The sequence below is a fragment of the Opisthorchis viverrini genome, assembly GCF_000715545.1.
Source record: "Opisthorchis viverrini unplaced genomic scaffold opera_v5_199, whole genome shotgun sequence".
In the NCBI taxonomy this organism is placed as follows: Eukaryota; Metazoa; Platyhelminthes; class Trematoda; order Opisthorchiida; family Opisthorchiidae; genus Opisthorchis; species Opisthorchis viverrini.
Window position 1 is genome coordinate 202,837 of NW_008751857.1, and position 24,436 is coordinate 227,272.

Genomic DNA, 24,436 nt, shown 5'->3' on the forward strand with positions numbered 1-24,436 from the left:
CGGATAAATATCCGTGGAAACACTCGTTCTGGGAATACGAGCCATCGATTCGAGAGAGGCGAAGTGACCAACTCTCGTAAACCGCGACCGTCAGCGCTGTTGTGCAGACTTTCACCGCAAGCAGCCACCAGCTCCTCCTTGGTGTTTACGCATGCCCCATGAACTCGGATCGAAAGGCTGAGATCCCGAACAATTTTGCTCAGCAAGAAAATACTGAAGCCGCATACCCCGTCAAGATGTCCTTCGATATCTCGAATAAAGTGACAACTGAAACATGAGGCGGTACTTGTGAAGCTCATCATAAACGAGAGATTCAGCTACCATTAATCCCAACCTCCCGTCAAAATTAAACTAGGCTGCAAAGAAGTGTATTTTTCGAAGCGCATAAGGTATTGGCTCGAGTAGAACATACGGTTGATGAAAATTTCGGGGCTGCTTCCACCTTATGGACCCAAAGGACGAAACCATTCTTCGGTCGTCGGTGAGATCTCAGCATAATATGTTCCGCCAATCACATGGGGAGAATGAATTGTGGATACCATCCGTATTATCTATGATCAAGTACGTAAGTAGTTCCCCACATACATCTAAATATTGAATAAATGAGTGGTACTCGGATGTCCTACCGTCTGACGCGAAGGAAGGAAGCGGGTGAATCTAGAGGTAATCGAAGCCAAGGGCACTCGGTTACCACAGTTATCCATTCATATGTTGTCGTATCCGGAATGAACAAATTTACCTTACCCACCCATCACAATTTTCTTCCGTTATCTTGTTCCAGCCACATGATTGAGGTACTCACATGGGACTTATAAAGCTGTGACGAAATTTAAAAACGACAACTAACGGTATATTTGCATTTGTAGTGGGAAATTCCCCTTAACATAATACTTTCCTCTGGTTACCATTGGGGTTCTACTGGATTCTCAGGAAGACGCTGCAATACAATTCAGTTTACTCGAATATTGCTTAATGAGAGTTGTTTTGGCCACAGAAACTGCCTGTGCATGGCTGACTCACCCTAACAGATCGTGAAAATCCTACCCATAAAATGAATCATGTACATGGCAGAACATAGATCATTCAACGATGATGACTGTTTGAGAAGGAGACTCACGTCTGGATATATTCTACCGTTACCCCGTGCTGGACGAACATACGATTCTGCAAGCACTCAGAGATGTTGTTGAGGACCACCGTTTGGAGAAGGCAGAAGGGAAAAATCATGATAAACCTTCATTGCCTGACGTTGGGACATCAAAACTTGCAGATAAATAGATCATTAACCTTGTTTAATTTTAGTTAACAATATTTACCCGCACAAGCCGCCTTACTCGAGCAATCGGTACTGAACAGCACGTTAATCGTTACATACCACCCGTCTTTGTGTAATGCTACGATAATGACTGCGGAGAACTCTGAGGCTTCACATGCCGTGTGCTCAATTTATACAAAACCAGGGTTTCAAAAAATGAAGTTTGTGTATCTGAACGGGACTCCAGCACGGGTGTTCGCACTAGTTACGTCTGGCCGAACTGTATGCATGTGGCCGAAGTCAAAAACCCTAATAAACGATCATAAAATGCAGTTGACGAACCTGAATACCTTAGTGAGTATTTCAAACAAGACCGCTTTTCGGGGAGGACCCAGCACACAATACACTTTTTTGGTCAGACCTTCTTAGTGTTTCCTTTGAGTCTTTCTACTAGTCAGAGTTAATGAGGGGTGGCATTTACCTTAGACGGTAGCGTCACAGGAGCATTAACCGAACCTTCCAGTTGTGTGCTCCGTGATCACACGCGGATGAAAGGCTGGCGACCACCTGCCTAATTTGTGAGATCCTTCAGGAATCTATCATTATTGATCAACCTGAGTCAAGTGAGTCCTTTAGTTTGCTTCGTAAACATGGTTTATAATTAGCTGTTACTCTGCGATCGTTTGAGAGCAAAACGTCTAAAATGTGAAGCGCAGCGCCTTGTTCAAAAGAGGCAATCGTCTACCTAATGGCCAAACTATGGCACTGAATATGGGTTTCATCGGATGACCAAGAGGTTAAAAAACTAAGGTGATCGGCTTCAACGACCAAATCAGATTCCCTTGGTGATGATGTGGACGGAAGGTAGAGTTTTCAAGTGCGGTTGTTTTAGATTGTTTTCGGTGGCACCCAGTTATCTATGTGGAGAAATGGGCAAAATTTAGTCCACAATAAAAGGTACACCGGAAACGCTAAACAAAGGATCCGTTCTGAGGCTGATGCCACTTATGAGAATGTTGAAAACTCTAAATACAATAATATTATCTTGTAATCCTGAATATCAGTCCAACAGGACCATATTCGCCCGAACAGAATCACAAACAACATATTCCTTCGGGCCTTGCGCTTGAAAGTGAGTTTTTCAAATTAAGATGTGTCTAATTTATGAATAAAAATATCAAATGGTGTGCAAGGAATGGGGGAAAAATCTGAGCAGGACTTGGAAGACAACCTGTCGACGAATTTTCAGCAACCTTATGAGTAGTGCATTGCAAATATATAAATTGTGATGTGGTTTTAGTCAGGAGAAACGATCATTAATTGCACCAGTCTTAGATTTTAATGCTTCGTTATATAACTAGATGTCAGGATTGCTTCAGTACAGGTTCAGTGAGTCTCCACGTGAGTATGCGAGTTACTGACCTATACCAAGGAAAACGTTTAGGAAAAAATACGGTGTGAGCAGAAATCCATAAAACTCACCATCCGGTTTCAAATGCTCCTTTTTCGACATTATTCACCCCAGCTTTTCACCGGGCTTGTGCATTCAGAGGGAAACCTAACAAGAAGAACATTTCTACTAACCTAATGGCTCAAACTTCTTGCAGTTAGGCTGTGACAATTCAAAGCCTGACTGAGATCAGTTCGTAGCATTTTGAATGCTGAAGGAATCGGGTGGGATATTTTAAGAACATCAGTGCAAGTAGCTACACTACTGCATATCAGCACAACCAATAACTCATAGTACAAAATTCGGTGTTCGCGAAAACGGAAAACTTCTGTTCCAATCCGTATTTCATTCTTTTAAATTCCCATAGTATGATGAATTAAATGCAACATTTCAGTTTCACGTATCATATTAACACCTATCCATATCGTATCACCTCAAACAGAAGGATGATTTGTGAATGCCACCAACCGGCCTTCGATAGAGATATCATTAACTATCCATACTTTGCACAAACGAACTCTTCTGCGTACTGCTGAAAGGTGGGAGCGAGATGGACCAAGTGGTTAGATCGTGAATCTACTGACCGGACTGTCCGTGGTTCCAACCCGACCTCTGCCTCTCGACTTCCCCTGTCCAGACTTGGGCGACCTGGCAATATCCCAGCCCTCGTGCCTCCTTCGTGTGGCACGCACCTAGGCGCCGAAAGGGTGCTACAGCTGAACGACTGCTGAAAGATGACACTTGTATGATAGAATGAAAGGCACGTCCGTTGACCGTAACCGAAGTGTACAGGTAGCAAATTCGCTTGACCTTGATACAACGTTGGTTACAGTTGTGTAACTGAACAAGAGGGGCGCGGTCGCTCCCTCTGCTCTATGTGTGACCTCCGCCGTTCACGTCTGGTGTAACCTATAGGGAATTGATTTAATCAGGTGACAGATGACTCGCTCGAATTTTCAATTAGCGGCCAAGCAGATCAGTCGTTGTCTGATCAACAGCCGTTTACTTCACCGGAGCTGGCGCTACCTCGGTGAATGAAGTCAGCTGGGCGCTTATTCGTGATGAGCATTGAACTAGGTTCATGAGGTCGATGATCATATACAACGGACCAGAAAGGCCATAGTAGACTGAAGCGAATAGTTGGTTTTGCCACGGGAGGTTGTGTATTTGGAAAATGATCATCGTTCAAAGCCCTTTTGGTCAAAGTGGAGTGGTCTGCTAAAATCACTATCATCACAAAGGAATCGCTGAAAACATGGGTTGCCGGAATAAAGAGCCCAGTATATATTGTCATTTTTTTCTCGCACGCAAACTGGCATGTGACGGTAGTGCAAGTGCACCGTGTTCTATAAGTTGCAATCTGTTAAACCTGATGTTTACTCGTCTTCAGTAGGAGTTGTTAAAAAGAGAATTGCTTTCAAGATTTTCGAATAAACATCGCACTCAAACAAAGATACCAAACAGAAATTGATCTCTTGATGTAGTCTCTCTTGAGGAAGTCCAAATACGTGGAGCACGAGCAACAAGGTCATGCTTTGGAGTGGAAACGGATCACTCGTCACCCACAGTTGTTCACATTACGTGCCTCACTTGGCTTCCTTGGCCTGTCAAGAATCACTAAACCCATCATATTTCCTATAAGAAAACTGCAATAAATGTACTGAGGTGGTAGTAAAAGGCTATTCAGCTGTGCAGCTGTGAGGTCAGTTGGGAAATTCGTCCAAGACGATCTTCCAAGACGGTTGCTTGGGTTCTCATCATATAGAGCATTTCTCTATCCCTGGACTTTGTTTGTACGTCCCGCAACTAGGAAAGTGAAAGATGGGCAAAGTCAGACATCAAAGTAACGGAAAAGAGTCCTGCTGTCAGAAAATTATCGAGTGATTTTATGTGTAAATGTTCCTTAATTGTGCCGTGTTCACCAGTTTGTAGTAAGGACGAAAAGGTGTCACAAAAAAGCTGTAGTTCTTTTCAGCCCAGTGTCAGTTTAGTGTGCTAGAACCAAAAATGCACTCCACTGAATTATCGTTAGCAAAATCGTCTGTAATTCGTTATAGGGATTGAGCTTGACTTAGCAGTCTGCTAAAGGCACAACTGCTGCAGACACATCGTGCTCGGTCTGGTTGGCAGTCTAGATCTAACTACTGCCGAGAAGCTTATCCGGCTTCAATTCCGACCCTACTTTTCACTCATGTTCTCGTTCGTTTATTCGCTAAACTATACCCGAGTATTTAGCTGACCGTCTCCCTTTTCGTTCTCATCTCTAAATCCGTTTAGCTCAATTCAATCACTGTCATCCACTGATTGGTTAACGAACCGAATTCGGTTAGGCCTGAGGGAGAAGTTATTTGTGTCCGGCAACAGCCAATGAGAACCAGGCTAATTGTCGCATTATTCAGTGCCCACTTGTTCGAGCTTGTCCTGCTCTACGGGCTTAAGGAAAGACTAGCCGAATAGGGAGGGGTCACATATCCAAACTGAAAGGTAGGGAGAACAAAATCATCCGATCGAATCACAGTAGGTTTATTCAATTTTTCTGCGTTGAGACGAAGTGTGAACATTAGATTAGTGTCATAATGCCATCCACTCACGGGTTTCTCCTAATCGGATCAAGCATTTGAACACAGTACTTGCTATCACACTACCGGTGCCCCTTCTATGGTCAATCTTATTAGATCAGAGAACAAGCACGGGGGAATGCACATCGTTTGACCAAAAAAGGTACGTTCATCGTGCGTGATCAGTTCTCATCCTGGTGAATAAATTTAATTTTCATATTTGTCCAATAGCATTACCTTTATCTTTGGTTAAGTTCATTCTCACTGGCCTTGTTTGATTTGTTGAAAACGACGCCTCGGGCAGCACCGCCACCACCTAGGCGCATTTCTGTCGATGCCTGACCTACTGAAGATTCTTTCGCTGTTCAACCTTTTTAAGTTTAAGTGGGTAACGTGGCATCAATTGGCCTGCTCCAAGTACTTGTACATAAAATGAGAACAAGTGGAAGCAGAGCAAGTAACAGAACCCCAACTTTTTTCTACTGGATATGTGTCTGTCTGACTTTTTCACGCAATGAGCGTACATTTGTAGCTTCTAAAATGCAGCATTCCAAAAATAACCCATTCATCACGCTCTATAGACTTCTGGTGTGTGAAATCTCAGTTATTTGCAGACCAATTCGATAATGACGGTCCGGAACCGGCCTGTATCTTACGAAACACGGAATAACGACAACCCTGTATTTTTACGCTTTGTCACGTGACACCTAGACTACAGTCCTTTACGATGCTTTTATGATGAACATACCATTCGATGTTAATCATTTTAAAGTCTTCCACCTGAGAACCAATAAAAACGTTATGGTTCCAACTTTACACGACCAACAGCGACGAAAAGGGTGGCCATTAAGAAATGAAACTTGGTGAACGAATTTATTAAGGAAATGGTACTAACAAGTGGGAACCGAAGAAAATTCAAAAATGTCGATAGAAAGGCAAAGCCAAGAAGTGATGAAAAACAATATTTTTGGCAGGAAAAGAGGGTCGATTCCCAGTAATGTAATTCGAATCTGAGCCTTTAAGTTACATCTATCTTGTATATAAATCCAACCATCAGGAGAACCTGTACGGTTAAACGTTTCAACAACCAAGCTTATAATTTCGACGTCCTCAAAATTTTTGTCAACAGACCGATATACAGTTGCAGTGACACATTCATTGGCAAGATGAGCGGAAAGCTGAATGGATTTGTTCTTGAATATTTTCCAAAGTTCCTTTCGTCAATAAATTCTCAACCAACTTATCTTACCCAGCCTTAGAGCAAAGCAAAGCTGGTCCTAGCGACAGGCCATCTAGCTGACTTCGGGGCATATTGTCCTATCTTGTTCGATAAAAATCATCCATGACTGCTTGGAGCCAGTGAAGGGTTGCACGTGCAGATGCACCTTGTGGGCACATGAAACTTTAATCCAACTGGTCCCACTACTGCGGGACTGGGATTTCCTCGGAAAGACTGAAACATTTAGTTGGTTTGTCTTTTAAACCCGTAAGACTCACTTATGGTCCTGGATTGATGAGTTTCAGTTTCTTGGCTGAACGAATTTTTAACAGTCTGCAATATCTGTCTTCTTGCTGCGCCATTCAGTTGGAAAGCACGCACAGGTTTGAACTTGACCTGAACTTGGCCTGTCATCAGTCGGAAGCGGAGGATTTTCCATCGACAACTGTATAGGTTCTTTGAATGGACGCTATTCAACAGCCCAAGACCGGTTTTGTCCGTCTCGGGGTTCACCAAGTAGGTGTAGTCCTCGAGGTTCTGTTTCACCTGAACCCAACTTGTACGAAGTTCACAAGCCAGGTCAATTAAACTTTAAACTGATTCTAACAAGAGACCCAACCTAAAAAAATTAAATCGTGCAAATTAGTGCGTTTTGCGAATTTCACACAGTTTGAATTCAAGCAGAGTATAAGGTCGACGGAAACTTAGGCACTGCGTCTACCCGGTAAGTTCCAAGAAGGGCGAAACCGGTTATCGTTTGTGGGATGGTTGTAAAAAACCCTATGATTATTGCTTCTCCTCGAATACCATATTATTTGAAACATGAGGAGGTCTGTCGCAGCACATTACGTTTAACAATATCATTAAAAAACGAGAGCTTTAGCTGAGATTCAGACGTACCCCCCTGAAAGCCAAATTGGTGTGCAAATTAGTGCAGTTGGCGAACTGTTTTCGAAATATGCCAAAAAGAAGCAAGATATTTTCTACTGACTTACTACTTACTGGTGGTGCACGGACTCTTTCAAAATAGAATTGCTGTTTGTCATAGAATAACTGCAGATTAGAAGTATCAAATTGCTAATTAAACGCTTCACCCAGAACCTGTCCACAACAGATCTGTTTCAGTTGCTCCGAGACTAACTCTAGAACACAAAGCTTTGACTTTCAGAGAAGCAGCTCAAACTGACACAATCACACTTTTATGAGGTGGTTAGGGAGAGTGGTGGACTTCCTATTTATCGTAGTATTTCGTTCTTTGCTTGAACTACCAGTGACTCACTGTCTTGCATACTCGAGTTTTTAACTCCTTTCTGATAGACAGACGTTCCGTAAATTTTTTATATACACTAAACACGGCAAAGCTCTCCACTAACGATGATTCTAGTTATCTCACTCCATGGACTAGAATATAGCTTTCGGGGGAATTCGTCAACAGTGTACATCCTCGGCCATCCAAGGAGTCCCTTAGCTGAGGTTGGATCCAAGCGATTAACGACAGACTGAGCAACGCAGGCTGTACTCGACCGGAACATTGCATTCGATCAGGCAACTATAGCAATACGAGTGTGTTGGGTTTGGAGTGCGCGATTCCTCAGCGAATGCCTTCGTGATAGTCAAAACCAGGGCGTCACTCGACTAAGAATAAAGCACCTATAGGGTGCTTTTTTGTGTCGCAGACTTGGATAGTTTATTTTGATGCTTTTTTCCGGTCCAAAGATAGACTTCCTAGATGAGATAATGGTCCATGAGATTTTTCATAGTTTTATCTCCTGTTATTCAAATTCGGTTTATAGTGAGCACATTTCATAAACTTAGAACCATGTACTGTTTAGTTAGTACGTACGTCTGCTAACGAAACCTGAGCGAAGCAGAGTTTCTTTTCTTAGCGAGTATAGTACCAGAATATAAATTGGATACAAGGAGTAAGTAATGATGAATCTGAGCTAGCGGTACAACAAACGCTAGGTATTATTACATATATAGCCAATAATTGGTGTCAGGTTTTTGCACGCAACCCACCTGGTCCCTTTCGCGCATACGGCTTAAAAATTTTTTTAAACAACATTATTGGTGTATGCTTTTGTCTCAGAGCAACTCCACCGTTCGATGTTTCTCGGTGACTCATGCTTGATAAAAATTACCATCTCTAGCATCCTTATCATCACCCCCTTGATCATCTACATCTTCACCATCAGCCACATCATTATCAGTGACATCCCTCAAACTATACTCGTCTTCGACAAATACACTCATTTGCAAACCAATTTGGTTTTCACGGAAGACTCAAGTGAATCCCTCGTTTATGGTGTTCTTTGACTGAATGTGCTGCGTAAAGGCAGCATCATGTTTCAGTTTGTACGACATTCGAGATATCGCAGTATATTTTCATGAAGTAGGTAGACGCAGTCCCCGAGTTTCAGTCAACCTTATGTTCAGTCCAAATTGGGTTCAAATAGATCATAAGTTTAATGGAAACTCGGAGACTGTGCCTACCTGATGAGCCCCAAGAAGGGCGAAACCGGTCGTGGGCTGTCGAAGAGTTTTCAGCAACCTTGCGAGTAGTTTCCTTTGTTAAAAATCGGAGACTCAAAATATCTTAAAGGAAGACTCCGTATCCACTTTATGGCCCTTTTCAAATACAGCCGCTCACTTTTTACTAGGTCATGTAGAAATATAGACATAATAGGTTTCCTTGCTCAAGAACTGTCGATCGTGGTTGCTGATCACGTAGCCGGTGATCTGTTCGACAAACTTGGCATTTAACTTGCAGACGCTTATTTACCAAACAGGGGGAATATCATTAGCGGACAGGGAGAGTAATCATACGGACTGGTTTCTATAGCCTGAACATTAGTTGGACCAAAGTATGAGGTCTGTGTTCACAGTGCAGAACTGGTGTATGGGGTCGATTACAGTACTTTTCATCTATGAGTTTCGCTTAAGCTCAACCTTTGTGGATGGATCTGATCGAGTTGGATGTTTGTATACAGAAAACCAAGTACTTCACTCTACCGCAAATGGTTGCTATATGTGTTAGACCGATGGTTCATTCAAGGTGACCTAGGGGCGCATGTATAATATCTCTTAGCAAGCTGATTAATGTGAAGTGTGAGTGAGGAAGGATATCTCCAAATCACTAGAACCATGGTAAACAATCAGGTTTCGCCGCTACAGTTACGAGAAAATGCTTGGGAGACTTTTGAAGTACACTTGTCTAATACGATTCCTTGGCATGAAGTGAAGGAAATGTCAGAAAATTTTTGTGACGAAAATGGCCGTTCCGGTCTATCTAACAATTTGTGAGGGCCTCAGATTTGCCGAAACATGTTGTTATGCTATGCATGCCAGAAGGGAAGAACAGCAGCTACTTGAGCAGTTCCCAACAGCGCATCTCACACTTATAAATACATAGGCCAATAACCACTTCATTTCACCTGTTTCTGGTCACAAGCCGGGCAAGCTATTGACCTATCCCTTTAGAAGTAACACACCATAGATGTACCTAGGTCAGGGCTTCCACCGTGCCTGTGAATCGACTCCTCCAGTTTCTTTCACTCTTGCTACTCAAGAGTAGTGAAAAGTAAATGCCATAAACCTGAGTGGCATCGGCTGCGAAAAAAGGGCAGTTGTCAGGTTCGAAGGAGAAAATTGTTAAAGCTAAGATATTTCTCAGTAAATCACTATGCTATGCTAGCAACAGAAGGGGCTGAAGTCCAAAGGCGTCTATTTTTCAGATGCTTACATATGCTGAGTGGGCAACCCAGATGTTGTATGGATCATCTGCGTTTGAAACCTTAACGCATGCACATATTTAATAATTCACGTGTAGTTCGCGCGGCGAGGGAAATAGTGCTACCTGCAAGCCATTAAGACCAACATATACTCAACAGAAGTAGGACATACAGAGGGACCTCTTTGCGTCCCTCTGCTGGTTTCTCTGATAGTGAAAAAGAGAGCCGGGACGAAACACAACATTGGAGAGTTAGCATCGGCATTAATTTTTCAGTTTTACGGAAATAAAAGAACTTCCAGCAGTACAGTGTCATTTTACTACTCTCCGTGGCCATCACCATCATAGCTAATCAGGTTTAAGCTCTGCAATACAGTCGAAAGACGCACAGCCAAAAGAGAAACAAGGCTTACTCCTTCGAACTTCTGACGCGATGTTTTGCAAACGACCCTAAATATATGTAGTCAAATCGAACAGAGATTAACTCACCCTCCCAAGCATAAAAAACCATCACAGTCTTTCGGTGATGTTAGGTTAACTTATATCATGAGTGAGACTCGATAATTTTAGTTTTCATCTTCAAGCAACTTCTGACAGAAAACAACAACAAAGATAGGGAATATTTTAAAGGGGTAAATGACTGATAAAACCTGAACCCTGACCCACTGCCGGTTAAAAGCCTTCACAAAACAATGTGAGCTGAGTTCATCATCTCCTGGATTGGTCGTATTTGCTGGTTAGAAAACATTCGAGAATTTTTCCCATATTCTCTCAGTCTACTTGATAAGAAATATGCATCTGAATTTTTCTGGTGGGTTAACTCGGCGTAAACATGAAGACTACTTTACATTTCATTGTTCAGTCACTTCAACGGCACCTTAGGGGTGATTTAGCGCCCAGTAACCTGTTTAATCAATGCTTCAACGGAAAGCAAGCTCATGCGATTCGTATGCAACGATTCTTTCCAGTCACTCCATCCAACTAATTCATCAGTTACCACGCTCTCAGGTAAAACACTGTGCAAGCCGAAGCAAACTCCATGTGGACAAAATGTTTTTGGTAAAATATACCCATTGCAAGATACCTTGGTTGAATTTCTCATTTATTCTATTAGTGAACAAGTGCATTTTGTTTATTGTGTACGTTTCGGCGTTTAAGGTGGAATCTAAGGTTGATAGGAGTCTATCTGGTGAACCCCAAGGAGAGAGACAGATATTCGGCTGCTAAACAGTTTTCAGCAATCTTACGTCGCCTCTTACGTCAGGCGAATATCTTTCTTTGAAACGTTTCAAACCAGGTGCAGGATGCTTGAGTTTAGTCCAGGGGAGTCCCATTTTGATGGAAATTAATGTAAAGTAGCGCTTAAATCCTGATACCAATATGCGTAAAAAGAGACAGCTATATAAGATTTTTTACCTAAAGTTTTTGAATATTCATGCGGCATTTGACACAAATGAAACCGACTAGATTACGCTTTGTGTGGCATCTTTTAGGGTTGATTACTGTGGCCGAAACAGCGCGAAGAGCGTATGATTTTCTCTAACTCACTGTCTCTATCATAGTGAGTGACCATTGAGGAAAATGCCGGTAGTTCAGGTAGCGTAGAGAACCACTGGTCTGCTTGCTGAGCTGGGCAGTTTGATTGAAAATGTTTCATCACCAACCGAAGTGACATCAGTTCGTGGCAGTGGGTTGATGGTCGTACACAACCCGTCTCTACGCTCCATCAAAATCTGCAACAACGCGCTGATATCACCTCGGTTGGTGACGATACCTTTGCAATCAAATTGCCCAGCTCAGTGAACCAAACAGTGACCATAGTGGGTGACCTTCATCAGGAGCAAATTAATTCGATGCAATCCAGAATACTGTATCTCCAGTCGTCAAGTGAGTTGGACTGACTGGTACGTCATAATTTATGTGACGAATGATATGGGCATGGTGTATTGCAGACTTAAATAGCATAAGAATATCCCTGTCCACCCTTATTTTGTCACGTGGAGAGTGGAACCTGAACGGGTGATTTAAACGCTATGTGACGTATAATATGACGTTGCAAGAACTTTTACAGCATTAATCCGAGACCATCTTCTGAATGTAGGCAGGGTAAAAATTGCAGCAGAAGTAGGGATCCAGAAATCCCAATGAGCATTGAACGAATGTGTTACGTAGGTGAACTTCCAACTTTACTGTGCTTTTGCTCTACGGTTCACCTTTATTTGTTATGCTTGTTACCAGGTTACCTTTTTCGAGCTAAATAGCAAGTGAACTTTGGCCTATTTTATTAACCGTGGATGTCAGGGAATGCTGATGCACCCTCCACAGGACGGTGACCCCACTTTGAAGGGATCGGTTCCTGGGGACTTCTGTAGTATTTAAAGGTTTAAGTGGCCGACAAACCACGTTGAGAAAATGGAGTGAAGTGGTCTCACTTGAGGGATGGTTTCTATTCGGAGGTGGTATTACAATAAGGACACTACTGAAATTAGTCAACCAGATGGTTCTGTATGAATATTTTTGAACACACGCGTTAGCCCCGTGTCGCCTGTTGACGTGAATTGTAAAAACGCCATAAAGTGGGTAAGTTTGTATTGACTGGTTACTATTCAGACGGGATAGCGTTTGGCCACAAAAGTTCCATCAAGGGCCACTTTGGACAAACTCCGTAATTAGGTCTCACCAACAAAGCATCATTTACCACGGCAGAGAGATGGCATATATTTAAATACTCACTGTTAAAGGGGGGACCGAAGTGCGATCCTGTCAACTATGAATGTGCTCATTACAGCCCGTTTGGCTGATCCACTCCAGGACTATGATTCACATATTTAGGGCAGTAAGCAAGGTGGTATGCAAACGGCATCTTGAATGATAGTGCATTGAAGGTATCGGGACAGTGTGCACATAGGACAATCGTACTGACTGGTCAGAAATGCCCAATGCATTAAACACCTCTCTATTTTCTCCCACCCTCACAAGACCAACCTCGTTATATATCACACCCAAGGGAACGATATCGAAACAAGCATCCCCGTGAAATGATACTACAAATGACACCGAACTACCTGTAGGCTTTTTACTCCCCGATCAGTGGGCTCAAAGCAGCGGCTCCCACCCAATAACGCGCTAACAGTTCGTTTTTGCTCTCCGGTATGTGTAACAAAATGATAATTTTCGCTGAGTCATATAATGAATGATTCTTCCACTAAAGATTTTAACAATCGGCTGAACTCACGGTAGTCCCCTACAGGATAAGTTTTCAGGGCATCAGCACTCAAAAGAGTTTAAGTCATTCCCGGGACAATACAGAGACACCGAGTGGGTTCTACAGAATGTTAGTGTGTTCAGTAAACCCACTGGAAACTGGATTTTGCCACTGATATTTTATTGTAAGATGCTGCTACTGAGGTGGGGCTGTGCCAGGATCCCTAGCTGAGATCATCCCAAGTTGTACTAATTTAACGCACTACTCATGAGTAGGCAGATGCATAGCCACTTTTCGCTTGGCTGGATCTGGCCATACACAGTAATCCTATCAACGCCTCATGCACGTACTTATGTGCAGTTTTTAACAGTTTATTAGTCCCAATGGTTAATTTTTCGGTGGACCAATGTCTCATTAACACCAAAAAAACACCCTTAGTCCTTATGGTCTGTCTTTTTCTATTGGATATGTAACTGGCTTCCTTAGGAGACAATGCATCAATTGCTGAAATGAAGAATCTGCAGCCAATGTTGATATACAGCACTCTTCAGCTCAATGAACAAATTAACGCGCTTGAAATAACTGTCGCAAGTTCAGAAGTTTTAGACGGCTATGCTGTACCAAATTCGTCGGGTATCCTTGATGGAATTATTTTTTTCTCGAAGGATTAAAAAACGTGTTCCGAAGCTTGATTCGGTACGCATCATTAACTCAGAAATTTGACCGCTTGTCTCAAAATCTGTGGCTTGTTCTTGTCGATAAGCCACACAGCAGGATGGCTTGACAATAAACGAATGAGCAGTTTGTTTCACTCTAACTAGTAATTGATCTTTACAAGGGACGTGGTGGTTCCAGTCAAGGACATGGAATTTGATCGGATTTTAGTCAGAAAGACTGATTGTACTGGACCTTCTATGATTCGACCAGAGTATCTCTCCGCTCCCCTGTGTACTACATATTTGAGTGACAGGTAGTTTTTTTTTTCATTACCGTTCTTCCGCGGCCAATTCGCCCCACAAGCTGAAAAAACTTTGCGAGTGTAATAAACCTTTTTGCACCAAAATGATGCATTTTGTTGCGTATATGCCTGGACCCAAAATCATCCTAATCTAAGTTCATATTTTCGCAGCTCATCAAAATTTCATTGTCCACTGAAGCAATCATACCTTTAGCGGGGAGTCTGGTGGAATAGTTTACCACCATCGCTGAGAGTCTGGGATGCCTAGATGGGACTCAAAAGTTTGAACTCGTACTCTGAACTCAATTGCGTGTCTCTTTTAGTCCATCAGGGAAACGTCGCGGCCTTCGAAAATTCAGTTCTATTGTGTGAATTCTGAGCGCCGTTCTTTCTTCAGTCATTCCAAACTTGTGTATTTACTGGAAGCATGCCCGTGTCCACGATCACGCATGTGTGTACAAGGCTAGGCACCGCAACAACAAATAGTTGGAAGTACTAAGAGGGAAGTGTTTTGTTGGCGAACCGGAACTGAACTGTTACTTAAGATGAGTGAACGGAATTAGGTTGCTTCCAAATATCATTTTTTCATTCCTTCGCTAGAAGCTAATGACGTTGCGTAACTTCACAGTATTTATCGTGGTCTTATTTAAACTATAAAGTGTTATAACAAAATCAGTAACATTGCTGACAGTGAAGCACATCATAGAATGAAATTCAACAAAACCCTTCGACATCTTACTTTTCTACTTCCAATCGGAATAGTTTGTTTCTACTAGGTATATCTCTCATTCATTCACTCTACTGACGGAATGGGGCTTAAAATATTTAGATGCATATATTTTGATGCATATATAAACGCCAAAGAAAAGTTTGACCGTGTCAGGGTGGCCGAGCGGTCTAAGGCGCCAGACTCAAGGGTCAACCTTCTGGGTGTTCTGGTCCACGAATGTGGGCGTGGGTTCGAATCCCACCTCTGACAGACTTTTCGATCTTTCGTGCAGGGATAAACGTCTACTTTGTGGAAAACCTCGGTAGCTCAGATATCAAAGGCTGTCGTCGGTTTGTTCGCGGAGCTGGGCAATGTGATTTCGGCGACCATTTTTCTACCATTCCCTGTTTTCAAGTCCAGCGTACTGATTCTAGCTCTAATTGCCAAATGATTGACCAATAGCACTTGGAAATCGAAAACTGGCGGTTTCCGTTTGGTGGTCGTGCCGCCACTACGTATGAACATTCGGCTGTCGTCTTTCTCAAGAAGAATGCACCACTCGACGCAACTGTTGTGACCGTTTCCAGTGGTGTACACATGACATAGAGCCTATCCTATCTGAAATATGGGGGAGACCAGGTACTGCGTCTGTAATTCACTTGGTCACCGAGGTTGGTCAACGCACGGAGCAACCTGCCGAGCGAGGTTGCCTGTCAGCACAATAGTGGTTTTTAAGTAACAACTTGGAAATTGCTCTAGAAAAAGGTTTACTCGAAGTTGCCCTGTTTCTGATCCAACAGTGTCCTTGTGAACCCCATTGTGGCGCATGGAGTAGCCTCAAGCCAGTTGACCTGAGTGGAGAAAGCCGCATGGGTCCAGGCAATTCATTCTTTGCTGACTGACTGACTAACCAACTTAGTGACTGTCCCCAGATTTGACAGTACAGAAGGGACTGGAGTTAAGTAAATGTAGAATAGTAATTGGAGTTTTAGTTACCCCAGAACTCAGAGGATAGACCAAGAACGAGAGCATTGGTGGGGGGCCTCACTTTTATGTTCGCACCACCTAGCCCAAAGTTGTTGCTTTTAGACTTGAACATTCAAACCAGACCAACCTAGGGGAAATCCTGTGGTGCAACGCGAAGGCATTGCCCCAGGAAGGTTTGTCAAACAAGCGGTGGCAAGGCTACGGTTTTGACACAAGAGCTTTGTCACACCAAGTGGGTAAATGTGCAGATTTGTCGATTTTTTGGGCAGTCAGCAAGATCCCTTTCAGCTACCACATTCGAAATTCTCTAGCATTTCCACACAAATATCTTAATTGCTTGAGCGTAGATTTCGGATAGTATTTAACGACTTCCCCTACTTAACGAACTTAACCATGAACTAGTCAAGCGAAGTCGCGTATTTCTAAAGAGCTCCTTGAAGGATTTCCAATATGCACACTTCCAACGAAATGCAGATTAAAAGTTTCCTACCGAAATCACCGCCTTCATGAATCAAGTACAGACAGTCTAAATTAACCAGAAAGTCTTACAATTTACTCTAATTTCTACAGGGAATGGAGGGTTGGAACTCATACAGAGAATTCGTGTTACAGTTCAAGCCGTCGACTCCAAAGAAGAGGTATTCAAACAGCTCCCATGAAAAAGCACCATACAGGTGCAGAAGATTCAACATTCGGGCCTGAGTTCGCTGGGAATTTAGTGTTGATGACTCTGATGCTCCACTGGTGTGCGGGGACGCATTTCGCAATACATAATATCCCTGCTTGTCAGGTGTCCGTCCGGTGCGTCGTCAGTCCCCGAATCGCGCGCTTCATCACTTGTACCAGGCGTGGTATTCAGCTGATTGTCACTTCAATGATTTGGGTTGAGGAGACTCTACCCTTTGGCCTGAACGATCTCTTCCATTTTCACTGATAGAATGCAGGGATTCCAAGCACAAATGAGCCTTTTCATCCATGATTCATCCTGGTAGGCATAGAGGGTCTGGATTTATGTACATGTAGAGATTCTCTACCCCCAACCCGAAGTTGCGCTTTGTATGCATTCTTATCTCTCTGCGCCTCAGAGAAAGAGCTGGTAACTTGTTAACAATGTTTCTTGGAGGGGACTGACGTATACTCTCGGCGGTCGGCCGGTGGGTGGAGCTCGCAAGTCACAGAGCAGTCGCATTTCACTCCCTGTCCAGATTTACCGCTGGTTGTGTCCTGCCGAACCACGTAGTATTAGTCCCTAGTCGCTTTGCCCGACACTCTGTCACAGTGTTTTCCCTTCTACCGACGTCTCCAATAGGTCCTCCAGATTTTTGGTGTTTCTTTTGCAAGCTTATTTCATGTGAGGTGGTGTGATTTCGTCCACGTTTTGTCAGTTTGTAGTAGTGTGTATTACGGAAACGCGATGTCATTCTCGAAGTTTATCACAATGAAACTGACTACGGGTATTGCTAGAAATTGACTCTGTTTTTGGTTATTTTAAGTGCACCGATCACCGATTATTACTGCCTCCTCTCATTTGACAGAGCAGTTGTCCACAACGAAAATATGTCTTTTAGTCTGTCGCTAAGTAGCCCTATAGTATCTATTCCAATTGGTCAGTCTGAATATTCCGATTTCATGTTCTGTACGGTTGGCTGTCATGGAGGTGTGAGCTTTTGAACAGATCACCACGTTTACAGGCTTGGCAGGAGTCTTGAACGTTCTCGCTTTTCCTGAACTACAAAAGACGAGTATACTATAGTATTTTTTGCACAGGAAGACTCAACGCTGAATGTGTTCCCTGGTGTTCATATCTTTGCTTGAGATATCGCCTGGCACGTCGTGTAATTAGCGCATATTATAGCTTCTACTTTTAATTTGTTCAATAGTTCCGCAAGTAGCGCGCTGCATAGATATATCCATTTTCTAGGCTGCTCACTCAGGCTCACCTTTACTGATTCTACGTTCCTGTGTCACGAGTTCGGTTAGTCACATCAACCAATCCAGAAGGAATGGAAGCCCTGTTGGTCTAAGTTATCAACAGGGCATCCCCGTTTGCGTGCAACAATCTCGAAGGGATTCCTGTCAGATATATACGTTTCCTCAAGCGTCCCGGAAACTGTAGAGGCATAAGGGCGACTTATGTTCTCCACGTATGATGAACGTTTTACCTACCAGGTACTTCTCAGCAATCTGATGATTAATTTTAACACCAAGCCGCTCGCATCAGTATATGAACTAGATAGACCTGGCATGAGGTATTCGTTTGTGCCTGTCCAGCTTCTTAAGTCATTGCGTTTGTTCATTTGCTACTTTGTTCCCACAAACTTGCTTGTTTGTACCAACAGTCCATTTAGTCAGGAATCTATTTTTTCTAGAATCTGAAGTAAATGTGCATTAAGGTGAAAAGTGATCTACGAGAGTGCGTGCTCCTTCCACTGATTCACTTCAGTCGATGTGATATGCCTCGGGAAAGTAATTTTGCCTTTTGCAACCTGTGTTTCAGTTGTGCAACTTAATTCAAGTATTTTTCAGTCTTTTCAATACCCGATTAAGGTTACGATACGATGTTAAGTTTCTTCTCCTAATCTAGTGACGTCGTCTGAATATACCAACCAAAACTAGGGAATAAATCACGGAGAGTGATTTGCACTGTTGGTTAGAAGATGGCCGACCGAACGAAATTGTCTGTAGTTCAAGGAACCCTTTGAGAAGTGTGAATGCCAGTTACCATTGTTCTCATTCTTCGGCTATCACTTGCAGTCCCCAAGTTCTTGAGTTAGCGTGAACCTTTCAGTATCCTCTGTGTGTGACAGTCAGATGGTATTTTTGTTAGATCATTCAGGCTGAAATAGTTCAAAAGCGCAGTTCACCATGTTTCCGCCTTACGAGGAACGTCGGTACAGATCCATGGTGAACTGGTTGGTTGCGTCATGATTTCAGCTAGTATTTCTTCCACAAAACTGTACGCGTCTAGATGATATCTATTTGACATTCAGCCTGGTGGGATGAGGGTAAGGTTGAAGTAAACCGGCTAAGTGGGCTGTAGCAGGCGTTCTGCCGGATGAATACATTACGCTGATTCATAGAAACTCTGGTCAGCTCTCTGCTGATCAACTCTTCGTCTACTTCTCTAATTTCCTGTATGTCGTGTTCCAGCATAGCAGAACTAATATACAGTTGGATGGCGGATTAGCAGGACCCAAATATTTGGTGTCAACAATAGACATATCCCAGCTGTTCTGCAACCAAAGTGGTCATCCGATATTATAGCGCTGGTGGATCACCGAAGCATACGTCTAATGCATGTCTGTATGGGTGCCTGAAAATTTAATCCGGAGCGTTACAACACTAGAACTGATCGGTGTGCTTCTAACTTACTAAACCAACTTTTCTGTTTCACCTGATCTACACACCTATATTATATTTCTCCCATGAGATTCATACTAAGGAGCCTTCAGGTTGCTTATGTCGGATAGCCCCTCAGTCTGTAACTCGTAGTCGTCCTAACGATGGGGGACTTTAAAACGTACTTTATAATTCGTTGACAGTTACCGGTACTCGACCTTCAAACCCATTCGGATATTCCCCCGATCTGAAACGTCTATACCCTTTTCACTAGCGCATGCCCCTCGGCCAATCGGTGGAAATAAACAAACGTTGTTAATCACCTTTCGTTGTCACTTGCGATGTGGAAACCTGCAAAGGTTTGGAATCCAGGACAAGAAGGTAAAATAGTTTTACACTATGCCGTTCTTCCGATGGTGTGTCCCATTCACGGCTAGTCCAAGTATGATGTGATTATACGTAAACTGCACAATTCAAGTGAGTTAGCTGGACGCTGACTTGGTCTTCGGCTGACAGACAGACAGACAGAGGAACCATGGCATCCTCCATTGACAGTATTTCATGAATTGGCATGTGTAAGACAAAATGCTTAACAGGACAAATTCAGTCACAAGTGACTTGTCCGTTTCGATTTAACCTAGAAAGCAAACATCACGTTTTCAGCACAATATGGCTTGTGCACAAAAATAAATTTGGACTTTTAAACGGATTTGAGATCACTATCTTGTCAGAAGTGCATCAGAACTGCACTCAGAATACATCCATTCTTCTTTACTAATATCTATATGAGTAGTAAGACATAGATGGCAACTTGGCTTGCTCATCACCTTAAACCACCCAAAACCGAAGTGCTCGCAACCAAGCGCAAGTCAGCAGAAGAATGAAAACCGCTATGTAGTGGCTTCAGATATCTCTTATTAATTGTTTGAAGTTCGTATCGACCACATACTGGTTAAAAGTTGGATCAAGCATCCTTTCCAATGAATAAATTTTAGCGAGTCTTATTAGCTGTGCTAAAAGTTTGAACGCGGGCAATCGAAGGATGTTGGTCAGGAGCATAAAAGAGTAAATTCGACTTTGGTTTCATTATGTTCATGGTCCCGCTTCCGGTCAGTAGAGTAGCAGTATCTAGTGTTCGACTTCCAATGTGCCGATATCGCTGCGCTCTATCTTCGCGTCAAATCACAAAATTATGGTAACTAGAACCATTAAAAACAATTCGGGAGACTCAAACCTAGGAAAGTCTAAAGTTGACTGTGTGGTACGGTTTTCGCGATAAGCCTGGGGTGAAGCCGTACTTTCTCCGGGAAAACGTGAATTCGTATCTGCGCGAGATGGTGCTATGTTGCTTAATTGAATCAGGGCAATCGATATATGGTTCCTTCACTAAAACCTCATCTTCTTTTTCTGATAATGCTGTTTACGTGGGTCATCAAAGACGGATTTGCCATATAGGAACTGTAGGGTGACAGAACCTGCGACTTGTCCTGTCATCCACCAATAAACCGGCAACCCACGTCAGCGTCGTCTGATTTTCCACAAGGTCACGTGACACTCTAGAAAACTAGTGGTGTGAATAAAGATATTGTGTGGTGTGAGCGGACCAAATCGAGTAAGCACAGACCATAAAAAACATGAATGAACTCAGGCGTATTGTGTTCCAACATTTAACTTCAATCATATACTGCGAAAGTTGAGCAAAGCATACGAGGGTAGGCTGAGAAAACTTTACACGATTTGAGGTTGATGATATATCCTGAAACCAGCCACTCATATAATACTAGGAGGAGGTGGACGATACTGTCTAAAGACATGCACCAATTTGGATGGATCTTCTAAATTATTGAGGCTTCAAGTAATTACAGCAAGGGAAGGTTTTACGGATGGGTGAGGTTATAATGAAGGTCCTTTTGAAGTTGCAATGAACCTGTTGGTGCGCAGTCAAATCGGCTGGTAGTTTATTCCCATGCAGCCCAATAATTCTGGGTGCACATCGATAGCCTTCGGTTACTTGAGTCTAAATGCGTACTACCGGAAGATTAGAAACTGACAACCAGAGTTTCCAGCGTAGCATAGGGCAGATTACCACAAAATCCCTGCATCTGTGATAGCCTTACTCAGAGTAAAGTAGTGCCATACAAATAAAAGCTAAAAAAACTCACCCTTTGTGTTTGTGTAACTTACTGTCACACTAATTTTGCACACCATCCTTTACATACACAGGCTGAAGTCGTCAGCCCAAGTGAGGTCAAACGAGCCCTCTGATTTGGAAGAGGAGATAAGTGAGTCGTAAAATATGCCCTACAGACAAAGATGCAGACCTGTGATAGGTCAGCCAAGTCTTTGTGGAAGAACGTTATTCGATCCAGGCTGTGTAAAACACAACCATGTTATTCAAACGAATTGTATGTTTTTATTTTAGCACATACTGATTAACAATGGAATATCAGACAGTTAAGTCGTATACTTCAGGAAATCTTAGTACGGTAAAACAACCTACTTCGGAAGCCCACGAGAAGATCTGTAAGACGGATTCGCTGTCATGGGAACACTATATTTATAAGGCTGTCAAAAACTCTTCGATAGCCAACTACCGTCCTTGCTTCCTAAATGAACACCAGATTTACGTAAGCCGAATTTTACAACCATTTGCGAATGGAACAACTGGTAACGGGAGACCCCGCGGTATATTGGCTGAATTGTGAATGAGGTTTGAGCTACAAGAATACTTTGAATATTACCAGCAATAAATCTTGTCCTCAAATTTGAAACGATAGATAGCTATCGACCTTTTTTGCACGGGGTAAAAAGCTATCGTGGGAAAACCTCTTATAGTCAAAAAGTCAGCGTATTTCCACAACCAAATCTGTAAGATTGATTGTGGAATGTGACTTCACCTAGAAGGAATCAATATAGCCCTTAAATGTTTTGCACATGTGTACAAAGCCCTAGGCTACCCGGCAAAATACTGTTAAATTACGATGCTTTTATAGAGTTAGTAATAGTGGGCAGCTTGAAACACCATGTGGTTTCTATCACGTGACGTGTGCCAGTTACAGCGATTCAGTTCTATTGCAGCCAGGATACTTATCGGCATTGTCTCTGGATAATCTGACGTCAATAGTGCCGGCCACAGTGTACTCAACTTTCTTCAACGACTGGAGTAATTTTGCTTTTTACTTGCCTGCTTTGGTTGGTCAGGTTTGTAACAGGACGCAGGAGTAGCGTAAAACAGTTCACTCATTGCACTGGTTACATTTACAATGAATACATTTCTCACCAAATTGGCCGCGAAATTCGCTCATGTGTCGGGCTTTATTGTCATTGCCTTTCGCTCGTTTTTTAATCACTGACTACTTAGAAGTCACATGTCGGTTGGTCGATATTCCTAGTTAAAATTCTGTGCGTAAGTGAGGTTACGCGCTGAGTAACTAGTCTGTTTCGTTGATATGAAAAGTAGAAATAAACTTTTCACTCAATGTTCGTAGTTGCATTGGGTGCATATTGTTTGCAGCCCAGTCTCATTCGCCAGGGCAAGAAACAAAAACACCTTTTTCAGAAATATTTTGACAGTGTAGGATGACGAGGATTATAGTGAAGGGATATAGTTTCCAAAAAACAAAATCCACGCAGCTCGGCTTAGTCGTGATTTTAGCGGGCAACTGTGACAGATGTTCTGACAGATGGACCCGAAACAATAAAAAAAACAGGTGAAATTCCGTTTCTATCATTGGCGAGCTTGTTCGTTTATCCTTGAGCCGCTATAATAAATGAGTGAAAGAACACGCAAGACATGGTCGGATTCCACACAATGCCATTCGTCTTTATTAGGATTTATCAGATGAACGCACACAGAATCACCCATGCGACTCCATAGTTAACACGTGAGCACAAATCTATTAACCGATCTTGAACGGCTGTTTTATTCCACCCATTATGTTACACCAAAAGGCACGATCGTTTGTGCTAGCCTTTAACAAAAATCGAAGGGATGCTCGTTCATTTCGAGCGGCTTACATCCGAAACCTCTTACTGAGGATGCTGTTGTTCAGACCACATTTTGTGTTTGTTTGGCAATGGTTTAGGGGGCCTCTGTTGCTTGTCAGTGCGTCTTCGGGAAGCTGAAGATGTTAATCAGAGGTCTGTTCAAGATGGCCCTGTAAGCACCCTCAAGGTTGGGGCCGTGTTGAAGTTATCCGGTGTCGGTTGCGATGTGATTCCACCATAGGGCTGTAGTCTACTGCTTAAAGTTGAGTCGCTTGACACATTCACGCATGGATTCTGGTTTCAGTCACGTGCTTGACGTGTATTCGACCCGACATTCATCGTGGACAAACTTCAAGATATCCTTGATGCAGTATCTGACCCCCATGTGACCGCTATAGTATCCTCTCTGTCGGTCACTCTCTCGTGACTTTATGGATAGCAGAAGAACTCTCATGCTGACCATGGGACTGTGAATTAAAGGGTACAGACCACGGGTACAATGGTAGCGGCTGTTATCAAGGTCATCTGAAGTGAGAGGGTTACTGGTGTCTGACGTCACGGGAAAGAGAGCCGTTGTACCGACTGGTCTCCGGTTCGGTTGTAACTGTAATGACTACAGAATGGTAAGGGGGTAGAGCTTTCATTTAGTTGCAAATAGTAATAAGGGGTTGCTCGAGGAGTTGGAACTTCTGAATCCAGTCCAGGCCTAGGAACTCAAAGTTTGTGTGTGTTTGTGTGTCTGTGTGTGGGAACCGAATTGGATACCACGGAGTAGTTTATCTTGCCGATTAGATTCAGGTTTTCACCAGTTTACTTCGTGTGTTCAACTGATGATCTTCTAATGGGTTTGTTTTGAAACCATAGGTCGGAACCCGAATCACTGGTGCATGCTGTGACGATCATTCGTTGGCGGGATGACTCTGTCCTGAATGTAGTGTCCACGGTCCCTGATTGGCTTCTCTTCCCAGGCCAAAATTTGCACAAACTCCGCAAATTGTTCCACCAACATTATGCTCTTTCTGACTCTTCGATTGCATCT

At 42.9% G+C, this 24,436-nt stretch overlaps 1 protein-coding gene across 1 annotated transcript in view; it reads left to right on the forward strand.

Annotated features, from left to right (window-relative positions):
• The window catches only part of T265_08084 (hypothetical protein), a gene marked incomplete at both ends in the record, with an annotated part of 4,757 nt that extends 1,321 nt beyond the window's left edge, over nt 1-3,436 (forward strand). The window contains one exon of the mRNA XM_009173783.1: nt 3,245-3,436. Within this exon, the coding sequence (XP_009172047.1) occupies nt 3,245-3,436 (192 nt within the window). The remainder of the gene's footprint in view (nt 1-3,244) is intronic.
• Between the last annotated feature and the right edge of the window lie 21,000 nt (nt 3,437-24,436).